The sequence below is a fragment of the Salmo trutta genome, chromosome 2 (genome assembly GCF_901001165.1).
Source record: "Salmo trutta chromosome 2, fSalTru1.1, whole genome shotgun sequence".
NCBI classification, from domain to species: Eukaryota; Metazoa; Chordata; class Actinopteri; order Salmoniformes; family Salmonidae; genus Salmo; species Salmo trutta.
The window spans coordinates 72,747,251-72,762,551 of record NC_042958.1 but is presented as its reverse complement, the minus strand read 5'-3'; the positions used below and the strand labels follow the sequence as shown (position 1 = coordinate 72,762,551).

Here is a 15,301-nt window from a genome sequence, read left to right as displayed (position 1 = left end):
ACTCGCTGTTGGCTGGGCTCCCTGCCTGTGCCATTAAACCCCTACAACTCATCCAGAACGCCGCAGCCCGTCTGGTGTTCAACCTTCCCAAGTTCTCTCACGTCACCCCGCTCCTCCGCACACTCCACTGGCTTCCAGTCGAAGCTCGCATCTGCTACAAGACCATGGTGCTTGCCTAGGGAGCTGTGAGGGGAAAGGCACCTCCGTACCTTCAGGCTCTGATCAGTCCCTACACCCAAACAAGGGCACTGCGTTCATCCACCTCTGGCCTGCTGGGCCCCCTACCTCTGCGGAAGCACAGTTCCTGCTCAGCCCAGTCAAAACTGTTCGCTGCTCTGGCACCCCAATGGTGGAACAAGCTCCCTCACAATGCCAGGACAGCGGAGTCAATCACCACCTTCCGGAGACACCTGAAACCCCACCTCTTTAAGGAATACCTGGGATAGGATAAAGTAATCCTTCTAACCCACCCCCCCCCCCAAAAAAAAGATATAGATGTACTATTGTAAAGTGGTTGTTCCACTGGATATCATAAGGTGAATGCACCAATTTGTAAGTCGCTCTGGATAAGAGCGTCTGCTAAATGACGTAAATGTAAAAATGTAAATGTTGCAGCATCGAGAGCATCCTGACCGGTTGCATCACAGCCTGGTACGCCAATCTACAAGCCATCAGACTGCTGAACACTTGAACTGGACTGATGACCTGCTCTGATTCTCCACACCTTAGCACACATGCACTTGCACACACATACACACACACATTCATGCTACACACACATCACAACTGCTGCTACCAGACTTTTATTATGATCGCTAAATAGTGCACAATTTAAACACTTGACCCCCAATCCCCACTTCCCCAAAACAAGTGTAAATATTGGACTATAAATCAAATATTACACCATCCTAAAAATGTTTATTCTACTGAGTCATTTACTTAGTTTTTATTCTTATATTTTATTTCTTATTGTTGTGGCATTGTCAAGAAGGAACCTGCAAGTAAGCATTTAGTTGAATGATGTACGCCATGTGTATCCCGCACATACGAATAATAAAACTTGAAACTTGGATAATGTCACTGAGCCTTTTCTAAAATGTTTTATGAGATTGGAGAACACATTAGGAGGGATCTTAGACCATTCCTCCATACAGAAACTTTCCAGATCCTTGATATCCTTCATCTACATTTATCGACTGCCCTCTTCAATTCAAAACACTGATTTTTAATGGGGTTCAAGACCGGAGCCTGAGATGGTCATTGCAAAATGTTGATTTTGTGGTAAATTAACAATTTCTTTGTGTATTTTGATGTGTGCATTGGGGTTATTGTCTTGCTGGAAGATCTACTTGCGGCCAAGTTTCAGCCTCAGTATTTGTATTATCTATTTTATACAGTCTTTTTTGCTCATCTTTATCAAGGGTGCCAATCATTTTGGATCTGATCGTACAACATCATATAATACAAATATTACAGTACAGTACATAGATTATATTACAGTATATAAAATATATTATTTTGACAAACAAATAAATATTTAAATGTATACAATACATGTATATGTAGGCTACTGTAACAGGTAAATATAAATATATTCATAACCATAAATATCCACATTACCTAGAAAAGACTGTAGTTAAATTGGTAGAGAAAAATGCTGAAAGAGAGATGGATCCAAACTGGATGGCGGGTGTAAAGGTTTACTCACTTGACTGACATCCGTTTGAGCCTCTCTGAGTCGCTCCCTCTCTGGATCTTGCTCTGGGCTGTCAGGAAGTTCTCCTTCTGAATGGCCTCCCATGTCATTAACCTGTTAGCTGCTTTCCCCGTCAGCTCCAATACTAACAGAGGTGGAAAATGTATTAGTCGTGCTGATGCTTAGCGTGAGGTAGGAAACACAGGAGGCTGCTGAAAGGAGAATGGCTCATAATAATGGCTGGAACAGAGCGAATGAAAGGGCATCAAACACATGGTTTGATGTATTTGATACCATTCCACTGATTCCGCTTCAGCCATTACCACGAGTCCGTCCTCCCCATTTAAGGTGCCACCAACCTCCTGTGGTAGGAAACCAGTAGTTAGCATGTTAACCTCACTGTCAGACACAGCGGTTGTGTCCCAATAATCTCTCCTTTCATATCTAAGGTTTATTTTGTGACTGGAATGGGTAGATATGCCACTGACATGGCCTCTCATCTGAAGACATGGCCTCCCGAAGTGTGCGCTTGTTCACTTACCTTCACGGATTTTAAAGGAAATTACTGGTGTATGGAAACTCCTTCTAGTCTTTAACTAAATACTGTTGAAGTAATATGTCTACAGGTTCATCTGCCTCACCTAAATCCCATTATTGTGGGAAGCTGCTATAGACCACCAAGCGCTAACAGTCATTATCTGGATAATGTGTGGAATACTTGATAATGTATGTGATATCAACAGAGAGGTATATTTTCTGGGTGATTTAAATATTGACTGGCTTTCATCAAGCTGCCCACTCAAAAAGAAGCTTCAAACTGTAACCAGTGCCTGCAACCTGGTTCAGATTATCAGTCAACCTACCAGGGTAGTTACAAACAGCACATCAACATGTATTGATCACAACTTTACTAATATGCAGAAATTAGCTTGAAAGCAGTATCCAGATCCATAGTAACCATATCTAGGAAAACCAAAGTTCCAAAGGCTGGGCCTAATATAGTGTATAAGAGGTCATACAATACATTTTCCAGTGATTCCTATGTTGTTGATGTAAAGAATATTTGCTGGTCCGTGGTGTGTAATGAGGAGCAAACAGATGCTGCACTTGACACATTTATGAAATTGCTTATTCCAGTTACTAATAAGCGTGCACCCATTAGGAAAAGTACTTTAAAAACTGTTAAATCCCTGTGGATTGATGAGGAATTTAAAAACTGTATGGTTGAGAGGGATGAGGCAAAAGGAATGGCAAAAAAGTCTGGCTGCACAACTGATTGGCAAACATTCTGCAAATTAAGAAATCATGTGACTAAACTGAATAAAATGAAGAAGAAACTATACTATGAAACAAAGGTTCAATGAATGATAGTAAAAAGCTTTGGAGCGCCTTAAATTACATTTTGGTAAAAAAGGCAAACTCAGCTGCATCATTCATTGAATCAGATGGCTCATTCATCACAAAACAGACTGATATTGCCAACTACTTTCAACAATTTTTTTCTTCGGAAAGATTAGCAAACTTAGGCATGACATGCCAGCAACAAACGCTGATACTACACATCCAAGTATATCTGAACAAATTATGAAAGATAAGCAGAGGTGAAAAAATATTGTTGTCTTTCAACAATGACAAGCCACCGGGGTCTGACAACTTGGATGGAAAATTACTGAGGATAATAGCGGACGATATTGCCACTCCTATTTGCCATATTTTCAATTTAAGCCTACTAGAAATTGTGTGCCCCCAGACCTAGAGGAAAGCAAAAGTCATTCCGCTACCTAAGAATAGTAAAGCTCCCTTTACTGGCTCAAATAGCCGACCAATCAGCCTGTTACCAACCCTTAGTAAACTTTTTGAAAAAATGGTGTTTGACCAGATACAATGCTATTTTACAGTAAACAGACTTTCGGCACACGTATAGGGAAGGACATTCAACAAGCACAGCACTTACAAAAATGACTGATGATTGGCTGAGAGAAATTGATGATAAAAAGATTGTGGGGGCTGTTTTGTTAGACTTCAGTGCGGCTTTTGACATCATCGATCATAGTCTGCTGCTGGAAAAACGTGTGTTATGACTTTACACTCCCTGCTATACTGTGGATAATGAGTTACTTGTCTAACAGAACACAGAGGGTGTTCTTTAATGGAAACCTCTCAAGCATAATCCAGGTAGAAGCAGGAATTCCCCAGGGTAGCTGTTTAGGCCCCTTGCTTTTTAAAATCTTTACTAACAACAGCTTTGAGTAAAGCCAGTGTGTCTATGTATGCGGATGACTCAACACTATACACGTCAGCTACTACAGCAACTGAAATGACTGCAACACTTAACAAAGAGCTGCAGTTAGTTTCGGAATGGGTAACAAGGAATAAGTTAGTCCTAAATATTTCCAAAACTAAAAGCATTTTATTTGGGACAAATCATTCACTAAACCCTAAACCTCAACTACATCTCGTAATGAATAATGTGTAAATTGAGCAAGTTGAGGTGACTAAACTGCTTGGAATAACCTTGGATTGGAAACTGTTATGGTCAAAACATATTGATACAACAGTAGGTAAGATGGGGAGAAGTCTGTCCATAATAAAGCGCTGCTCTACCTTCTTAACAGCACTAAAAACAAGACAGGTCCTACAGGCCCTAGTTTTGTCACACCTGAATTACTGTTCAGTCATGTGGTCAAGTGCCACAAAAAGGGACTTAGAAAAATTGCAATTGGCTCAGAACGGGGCAGCACGGCTGGCCCTTGGATGTATAATAATATGCATGTCAATCTCTCCTGGCTCAAAGTGGAGGAGAGAGTGACTTCATCACTGCTTGTATTTATGAGAGGTATTGACATGTTGCATGCACCGAACTGTCTATTTGAACTACTGTCACACAGCTCGGATACCCATGCATACCCCTCAAGACATGCCATAAGAGGTCTCTTCACAGTCCCCAAGTCCAGAACAGACTATGGGACTACATGAAACTCTATTCCACATCAAGTAACTGATGCAAGCAGCAACATTTGATAAAAAAAACAGATAAAAATTACACCTTATGGAACAGAGGGGACTGTGAAGCAAAACAAACATAGGCACAGACACATCCATACACACACAATCACATACTTTAAGGATTCAAGGACTGACCATCCATGATATCAAAAATTAGCGTTTTAACCATATTTTAAGGCTATAGAGTGTTTGTTTACATTTACGTTGTTCATAAACACTGGTGTAAAACAAACATATTTTTTGTTCTGATGGGGTACGATTGTTAAACTAAGCTCATGAGGCATTTATAAGTTATCTTCTTCAAGAATCAATGTATCATATCATTAATGTTTAAGTCCAAAAATGGATGTAGCAATTGCTGATTGCCCCTTTAAGCAGTAGAGTTCCTATAGTGATTGTTAGGATATAAAAATTCCTTTTCAATGAATACCTGGGTTGAATTCTCACCAAAATGGAGGATCTTGACCGAGGGTACCTTGCGGATGTATCTCTTGATGAATAGGTGAACGTGGGAGAGGATAATGAAGGGGGGAGCAAGGGAGGGCCGGGAGTGGTACTCCACAATCAGGTTGTAGCGCTGGAACTTCCAGTAGGTGTCGCTCTGGCCCTGCACCTTGGAGAATGTGTAACTGTGTGGAGAGGGGATGAAGAGAAAGGATTCATAATTAACATAATGGGTACACAATTGACAAAAGACGAGGCATTGTATTTAGCTGAAAATGATAGAATAAATGTCAGTAAAAATTATATTGACAGAATAGATTTATAGGAGACTGAAGATTCAGGGAGGTGAGAGGGAGGGAGAGAGGAAGAAAGAAGAAAAGAAAGAAAGATAGAGAAAGGGGGAAAAGTGAGTGTCCATCCTTTACCTGAACATGGCGATGAGTAGGTTGATGAGCAGGATGTTGGTGACCAGTAGGTAGATGACCAGTAAGACGATCACTAGCCAGTTAGCATAATGGCTCCTGCAGGGCTCCGCGCCTCCCTCGATCAGCGTCACATTGTCAGTGCACTCCGTGTCCCACTCCTTCCTCACTACAGACAGACAGACAGACAGACAGACAGACAGACAGACAGACAGACAGACAGACAGACAGACAGACAGACAGACAGACAGACAGACAGACAGACAGACAGACAGACAGACAGACAGACAGACAGACAGACAGACAGACAGACAGACAGACAGACAAGTTTGTAGACTTTTCCACACTTATCTTATCAAAAAGTTTGGCAGCTTTGAGTTGGAAAGCATCACATAATTTGTACGGGTCTTACACACACACACACACACACACACACACACACACACACACACACACACACACACACAATACCATCTATTTCCTCCACTGGGACCTGTCCAAATATGTGCAGGTACGGCCTGTAGAACACGCGCCTGAAGATCCAGGCGGGGCGGGGGTCATAGGAGTACAGCAGTGCTTGATTGGCCACCCCATATGCCATAAGCCACACCCCCAGGAAGAAGAGGAAGAAGAAGATATCCTTCATCTATAGGAGAGCACAACATATAACATGGATTACAGTGGAGGCTCCTCAGAGGAGGAAGGGGAGGACCATCCTCCTCAGTGAATTTTTAAGATAAAACTATAATAAATATATTCATATGTCACCAAATAATTGATTAAAACAACTTCAACAGTACTCTATCGGGTAGCACCATGGTATAGTCACAGGACAGCTAGCTTCTGTCCTCCTCTGGGTACACTGACTTCAATACAAAATTTAGGAGGCTCGTAGGCCTCAGCCCCTTCCATAGACCAACATGGTAATTATGAACACTTCCAGAGGATGACCTCCAACCAATCAAAGCTTTTGCAGTATGAACTGATATGTTGCCCATCCAATCATAGGATTAGTCTCAGAGAATGAACCAAGTGTGTTGTATTGGGGTTGTGCTGCAGAGCATTATGGGTGCGTAATATGTGTTGAGAAGCTTGGTGAGTTGGTGACAGGATAGAGATTGAAAAGTGATAGCATTTTGGGGATATTATTCAATTCAAATTAGTTTCTTCAAATTACAGGAGATGGAGGATGTAGATTATAAATAGTTTTCTTGTTATAGAACTTTATTTTTGTGTCCAGTTAGTGCAATTTATAAGAAATGTCCCTTGCTAACTTCAGTAGCAAGTAGCAGTAGCTACCAGCTCGAGTGTGCAGTTTTCGCTGCCAACACTACTGCAAATTTTGTTGACATTTTGTTGAAGAACCCCTTTCATTCTCTGGGGTACACGGAAAAGGTGCGAATTGAAACCGAGGGTCGACCTCTGCCTGAGATCAGTTTCATGAAGAAGGGTGAAAAAGTGAGGGCGTTCATTACCAATTTGTATCAAAAGTATAGTTGGTTAACAGGGAGCCTTTAATCAAGCTGCCTGCATTGCTGGCCTTGCCTGCTTTTTAGAAAGTCTTGGGCAAAAGGGGGGTCAGTGACCTGAAGAACATCAATCATTCAGCTAAACAGAAAAACAAAAGCAGGGAGCATATAAATGCCGACATCAGATTCATGCTTCTGGGAAAAAGCTGCATCGACCATGACAATGGTCTGTGTATTCAAACTGCGTAATACAACAACAAAGTAAGAAGAAACAGGGATGTTCTCAAGCGGCTTATCAACACCACTGCATTTTTGGGCATGCAAGAATTGGCTTTTAGAGAACACGATGAGAGGGACAGTTCCGCTAACAAGGGCAACTACAAGGAGCTTGCAGAGGTTATAGCAGGTTATTGCTGAACATACGGAACTTTCGACTGTTTTTTCCGGGATCTCGAAATCAATTCAAAATTATTTGATAGCTTCCATCCCATCATCCATTAAAAGTTAGATTAAAGAGAGAGGTTGACTCAGCGTATTTTTTCGCACAGACTCAAGTAGGCTTTCCACTTTCCACAATCACCCCGGACAGACAACAGCAAAAATGTACATACACCTTAGCCAAATACATTTAAACTCAGTTTTTCACAAATCCTGACATTTAATCTGAGTAATAATTCCCTGTTTTAGGTCAGTTAGGATCACCACTTTATTTTAATAATGTGAAATGTCAGAATAATAGTAGAGAGAATGATTTATTTCAGCTTTTATTTCTTTCATCACATGGGGTGGGTCAGAAGTTTACATACACTCAATTAGTATTTGGTAGCATTGCCTTTAAATTGCTTAACTTGGGTCAAACATTTTGGGTAGCCTTCCACAAGCTTCCCACAATAAGTTGGGTGAATTTTGGCCCATTCCTCCTGACAGAGCTAATGTGTAACTGAGTCAGGTGTGTAGGTGTCCTTGCTTGCACACGCTTTTTCAGTTCTGCCCACAAATTTTCTATAGGATTGAGGTCAGGGCTTTGTGATGGCCACTCCAATACCTTGACTTTGTCGTCCTTAAGCCATTTTGCCACAACTTTGGAAGTATGCTTGGGGTCATTGTCCATTTGGAAGACCCATTTGCGACCAAACTTTAACTTCCTGACTGATGTCTGGAGATGTTGCTTCAATATATCCACATAATTTTCCATCCTCATTTGCCATCTATTTTGTGAAGCGCATCAGTCCCTCCTGCAGTAAAGCACCCCCACAACATGATGCTGCCACCCCTGTGCTTCATGTTTGGGATGGTGTTCTTTGGCTTGCAAGCCTCCCTCTTTTTCCTCCAAACATAACAATGGTCATTATGACCAAACAGTTCTATTTTTGTTTCATCAGACCAGAGGACATTTCTCCAAAAAGTACAATCTTTGTCCCCATGTGCAGTTGCAAACCGTAGTCTGGCTTTTTTATGGCAGTTTTGGAGCAGTGACTTCTTCCTTGCTGAGCGGCCTTTCAGGTTATGTCGATATAGGGCTCGTTTTACTATGGATATAGATACTTTTGTACCTGTTTCCTCCAGCATCTTCACAAGGTTTTTTGCTGTTGTTCTGGGATTGCTTTGCACTTTTTCCACCAAAGTACGTTCATCTCTAGGAGACAGAGCGCGTCTCCTTCCTGAGCGGTATGATGGCTGTGTTGTCCCATGGTGTTTATACTTGCGCACTATTGTTTGTACAGATGAACGTGGTACCTTCAGGCGTTTGGAAATTGCACCCAAGGATGAACCAGAGTAGTGGAGGTCTACAATTTTTTTTATGAGGTCTTGGCTGATTTCTTTTGATTTTCCCATGATGTCAAGCAAAGAGGCACTGAGTTTGAAGGTAGGCCTTCAAATACATCCACAGGTACACCTCCAGTTGACTCAAATGATGTCAATTAGTCTATCAGAAGCTTCTAAAGCCATGACATCATTTTCTGGAATTTTCCAAGCTGTTTAAAGGCACAGTCAACTTTGTGTATGTAAACTTCTGACCAACTGGAATTGTGATACAGTGAATTATAAGTGAAATAATCTGTCTGTAAACAAATGTTGGAAAAATTACTTGTGTCATGCACAAAGTAGATGTCCTAACCGACTTGCCGAAACTATAGTTTGTTAACAAGAAATTTGGGGAGTGGTTGAAAAACGAGTTTTAATGACTCCAACCTAAGTGTATATAAACTTCCTACTTCAAATGTAAATGTTGCAGCAGCCTTGGCTACACCTAAACATTAGAGATCTGACATGCTGTATGGGATGAAAACAAGACAATTTTTCAGTCTGATCAACTGTAGGCTACTAATAAGAGCAGCTGCATACAGCCTATGTGCACTGTCAATTTGGTCAGGGTAACTAATTGGTAATGTTATAGTCCATTTTTTGTCAGGAGACAATGTGAATTTGATCAAATTTGGTGTATATTCAAAATTGGGCTGGTAGTCTGCCTATACGTTTTCAATCCAAAATTATTAACAGGAATTACTCTATCAACATAATAGTGATGACAGATGTAAGTAAATTTTTTATAAGGTCTACAGTTGCATAGGCCTGCATGATGTAAACATGCATAAAGCAAGCTCAGCCCTGTGAGTTCTATTGTCTACCAGTTGTTGTCTGTGTCTGGGTAGAGGAAATCCCCCTCCTAATCTAGTCTAAATATAATTCATATAAACAAGTATAAGGTTGCTGCAGTTTGACAAGGTTTTCTTCCGCCCCCAGGGCCAGGAGTTTTTTTCAGTTTTTTTAAAACAATGTGACCTGATTAGGAAAGACTGGTCCCATCATAGCCCTTATAAAACCTTTTACAACTGATTAATCATTGTCATACATTATAAGGTCCAGAGATTTCCTGGTTAGGTTAACAGATAACAAAAAAACTCCAGGCCCCAGGGGGTAAAAATTGCCCCACCACTCTGCTAACAGTTGTCAGTTATCATCAGGTATGTGGATGATCAGGGCTTTATTCCGGAACGTTTCTTGGACTACTTTGATGTGTCAAGTGGGTGAGATGCGCAGTCTCTGTTTGACTTTGTGAATTTTGAGATGTCTGAGTTTAACTTCATGGAGAAACTTGTTGTTGAAACCTACGATGGCACAGCTGTTATGGAATGTATCTGCTATTTGTATTTATAGCTAAGTCCCCTAATGTTCTCTGATTTAAGAGGTGATGACAGCTCCACTCCACCACCATTGTCAACTCGCTCCTGACATGAACTGAAGCCACGTCTCATGTGCCTGCTCATCCACTGGCACGTTTCCTCTCTAAGCACCGTGAGAGGAATTTGCCTACCGCTCCACAGATGATGCAATCTCTATTGCACTCCACACTGCCCTTTCCCACCTGGAACACCTACGTGAGAATGCTATTCACTGACTATAGCTTAGCGTTCAACACCATAGTACCCTCAAAGCTCATCACTAAGCTAAGGACCCTGGGACTAAACACCTCCCTCTGCAACTGGATCCTGGACTTCCTGACGGGCCGCCCCTTGGTGGTGAGGGTAGGTAGCAACACATCTGCCACGCTGATCCTCAACACTGGAGCCCCTCAGGGGTGCGTGCTCAGTCCCCTCCTGTACTCCCTGTTCAGCCACGACTGCATGGCCAGGCACGACTCCAACACCATCATTAAGTTGCAGACGACACAACAGTGCTAGGCCTGATCACCGACAACGACAAGACAGCCTATAGGGAGGAGGTCAGAGTCCTGGCCAGGTGGTGACAGACTAACAACCTATCCCTCAACGTAACCAAGACTAAGGACATGATTGTGGACTATAGGAAAAGGAGGACCGAGCACGCCCCCATTCTCATCGACGGGGCTGTGGTGGAGCAGGTTGAGAGCTTCAAGTTTGTTGATGTCCACATCCCCAACAAACTAGAATGGTTCAAACACACCAAGACAGTCGTTAAGAGGGCACGACAAAGCCTATTCCCCCTCAGGAAACTAAAAAGATTTCGCATGGGTCCTCAGATCCTCAAAAGGTTCTACAGCTGCAACATCAAGAGCATCCTGACTGGTTGTATCACTGCCTGGTACGGCAACTGCTCGGCCTCCGACCGCAAGGCACTTACAGAGGGTAGTGCGTACGGCCCAGTACATCACTGTGGCTAAGCTGCCTGCCATCCAGGACCTCCACACCAGGCGGTGTCAGAGGAAGGCCCTAAAAATTGTCAAAGACCCCAGCCACCCCAGTCATAGACTGTTCTCTCTACTACCGCATGGCAAGCGGTACCGGAGTGCCAAGTCTAAGACAAAAAGGCTTTTCAAAAGTTTTTACCCTTAGCCATAAGACTCCTGAACAGGTAATCAAATGGCTACCTGGACTATTTGCATTGTGCCCCCCTCCCCCCACCACCCAACCCCTCTTTTACGCTGCTGCTACTCTCAGTTTATCATATATCCATACTCACTTTAACTATACATTCATGTACATACTACCTCAAATTAGCCCGACCAACCAGTGCCCCCGCACATTGGCTAACCGGGCTATCTGCATTGTGTCCCGCCACCCACCAACCCCTCTTTTACACTACTGCTACTCTCTGTTTATCATATATGCATAGTCACTTTAACCATATCTACACGTACATACTACCTCAATCAACCCGACTAACCGGTGCCTGTATAGAGCCTCGCTACTGTTATAGCCTCGCTACTGTATATAGCCTCGCTACTGTTATTTTTTCACTGTATTTTTACTGTTGTTTTTATTTCTTTACTTACCTAGTGTTCACCCAATACCTTTTTAAAAACAATTTATTGCACTGTTGGTTAGAGCCTGTAAGTAAGCATTTCATTGTAAGGTCTACACCTGTTGTATTCGGCGCAGGTGACAAATAAACTTTGATTTGATTTGGAATACCCCTATCAATTTTCTCTCATTACTGTATGTAGAGTCAATCACATACACAATCACATTATTACACATCAATGATTTTACTCCTCATTCTTAGCTCTTTTATCTAACTGTGTAGTGTGTTGTTTTATTGATTTTTTCCTTCCCAATCAAATCCTGTTCTGCACGGAAGTCAAGCCTTTGAACACCTCAACTCATGCCTCATACCCTCATTCAATCACTGCTGGAATCCCATGCCAACACTGTGTAAGTAGGCCTCTCCTTCCTATTCCCCATAATATTGTACTATAAATGTCTTTATTAAATGCTTTAGGTTAAAATAATTTGTCTTTGATGATTTTTTAAAAACACACTTTGTCGTCTCCGTGCGTCCCGCGCCTATACCTTGGGTCTCTCACCCCGCTCAATTTTTTTTGTCACCAGCCTCCACTGATGCATTTGGAAAGTATTCAGACCCCATCCCCTTTTCACCATTTTGGTATGCTACAGTCTTATTCTAAAAATGATTAAATAAAAATGTCCTTATTAATCTACACACAATACCCTAATAATAACAAAGGGAAAACAGGTTTAGATTATTTTGCAACTGTATTAAAAATTAACAATAGAAATGCCTTACTTACATAAGTATTCAGACCCTTTGCTATTAGACTCGAAATTGAGCTTAGGTGCATCCTGTTTCCATTGATCATCCTTGAGATGTTTCTACAACTTGATAGAGCTAGTCGCCCGGCCAAACTGAGCAATTGGGAGAGAAGGGCCTTGGTCAGGGAGGTGACCAAGAACCCGATGGTCACTCTGACAGAGCTCCAGAGTTCCTCTGTGGAGATGATTGAACCTTCCAGAAGGACAACCATATCTGCAGCACTCCACCAATCAGGCCTTTATGGTAGAGTGGCCAGACGGAAGCCACTCCTCAGTAAAAGGCACATGACAGCCTGCTTGGAATTTGCCAAAAGGCACCTAAAGACTCTCAGACCATGAGAAACAAGATTATCTGGTCTGTTGAAACCAAGATTGAACTCCTTGGCCTGAATGCCAAGCATCACATCTGGAGGAAACCTGGCACCATCCCTATGGTGAAGCATAGTGGCAGCAGCATTATGCTGTGTGGATGTTTTTCAGCAGCAGGGACTGGGAGACTAATCAGAATCGAGGAAAAGATGAACGGAGAAAAGTACAGAGATCCTTGATGAAAACTTGCTCCAGAGCGCTCAGGACCTCAGACTGGGGTGAAGGTTCACCTTTCAACAGGACAATGACCCAAAGCACACAGCCAAGACAACGCAGGAGTGGCTTCGGGACAAGTCTCTGAATGTCCTTGAGTGGCCCAGACAGAGCCCGGACTTGAACCCGATCGAACATCTCTGGATAGACTTGAAAATAGCTGTGCAGCGACGCTCCCCATCCAACCTGACAGAGCTTGAGAGGATCTGTAGAAAAGAATGGGAGAAACTCCCCAAATACAGGTGTGCCAAGCTTGTAGCGTCATACCCAAAAAGACTCGAGGCTGTAATCGCTGCCAAAGGTGCTTCAACAAAGTACTGAGTAAAGGGTCTGAATACTTATGTAAATGTTATATTTCAGTTTTTTTTATATATATAAATGTACTCCAAATTCTACAAACCTGTTTTTGCTTCATCATTAGGCGGTATTGTGTGTAGATTGATGAGAGAAAAAAACTATTTTAGAATAAGGCTGTAACATAATTTTGGGGGGGGAAAGTCTGAAAAGGGGGTCTGAAAACTTTCTGAATGCACTATATATAGGCCTGTGCTTAAACTCTAAATAAGCTCTGTTGGATTCTAGCTTGAAATATACTTATTCATGTTACCATACTAGAACTTGCTGATTACTTAACATGTATAAGGGGTCAATGGAGAGTGGATATGAACTAGGTGTATGGAAAGTTACTGAGTGAGACAAGAGGGAGTGCAGAAAATCTAAATCTGTGTTCCTATTGAACACGTTGGTATGATGGTCCCACAGTGTTAAATGAGAAAAGGGCAACGTTTCTACCCAACAAGGGTCTTTGCCAAGACCATTAAACACTTGGGGAGCATCATACCAGTGTGCAGATTTATATTTTTTGGTGCATGTTATCCTCTCGGATCAAGCACCTGAGAAAGGTTTTTATGGATGTGCTTATCTTCACACCTCAAACCTCAAATCACACCTCAAACCACTCCATTCCAAAACGTTTTTTTTTTCAAATAACTGAACACAACCCAGCCATAGTCATGTCTCATTTTGTTGCTTCAGTAAGTCTCACCATCTTGCCGACGATGATGATCTTTGGCCCCAGTTGTTTGTGAATGGCGAAGATGTGGATGAGATGAAGTGTGAAGACCATGTAGTCCACACACAGGACTGCTCGGCCAAACTCATAGGACCACTGGAACATTCTGACCCACGCACACAAATGCATACATACACACAAATACACAAAGACACACAAAGACAGACACAGCGACACACACAAACAAACATATACGTAAAGTATGCACATGCACACAAACGCACGCACACACATGCACACACACAGTAGAGCAAATGTAAGTATATTCATCAAGGTCTTTCTATAAATAATGGGGCCAATGTGTGACATTGGGATCAACATTTCTAAATAATTTGAAAAATAAAATAAAAAGGATTTTCATGCAGTTCCACATGTGTACTTAGAGGAATAAAAGTGAACACATGCAAATTGACACATAACTCCACCTATACAACAGCATAGGCCTAGGACTATACATCCGTTAAAGCAGTGTTCATACAGACATTGGCAAGTCAAATTCAAAGACTTTCAGGGACTTTTTCAAGCACTTAATTGTAATTTTCAAGGACCTCGATGTTATACATTTGTATAATTTATATACTTGTACATATAGGGCCTAAAATAGAATCCATCCCCCCAAAAAGCATGCAAAAAGTATTTAAAAAAAATAAGTTGGCCAATACCACTTTAAGAATTATTTTTTTGGGGGGGGCTTTGCCAATGTATTGATATTTCAATTATTATTACATTCTAAAATATGTAAGAATAATGTGGACATTGACTGACTAAATAGATTGGATGCATGCATGACGATTTTTCTGTAGCCTATGTGGCAGACGCAGGCACACATAATAAATCCATGAATAGTGGTAGCATTAATCGCACCATTTGAATCTCACCTTCACTGTTTATATAATGATAAAGTGACGAAAAACCAGGTTACTTTTTAAGCAGAAGGATTTGTAATGGAAAGCAAAGTTGAAGCTAACATTAGATGTTGTCGTCCTCATAATAACAGCACGTGGTTCGACGCAACAGAGTAGCACAACACCCTTCAATTGAAGCAGCGGGAATCAAACGAAAGTGGCCAAATCACAGAT

The 15,301-nt window shown here is 41.8% G+C and overlaps 1 protein-coding gene across 1 annotated transcript in view; it reads right to left on the bottom strand.

The window, feature by feature from the left end:
* LOC115162698 (transient receptor potential cation channel subfamily M member 4) overlaps positions 1 to 15,301 on the bottom strand; it is a 91,471-nt gene that overhangs the window by 16,877 nt on the left and 59,293 nt on the right. The window contains exons 20-24 of the mRNA XM_029714175.1: positions 14,196 to 14,328; positions 6,040 to 6,214; positions 5,572 to 5,737; positions 5,150 to 5,331; positions 1,709 to 1,841 (exon numbers count right to left, since the gene is read on the bottom strand). Of these exons, the coding sequence (XP_029570035.1) occupies positions 1,709 to 1,841; positions 5,150 to 5,331; positions 5,572 to 5,737; positions 6,040 to 6,214; positions 14,196 to 14,328 (789 nt within the window). The remainder of the gene's footprint in view (positions 1 to 1,708; positions 1,842 to 5,149; positions 5,332 to 5,571; positions 5,738 to 6,039; positions 6,215 to 14,195; positions 14,329 to 15,301) is intronic.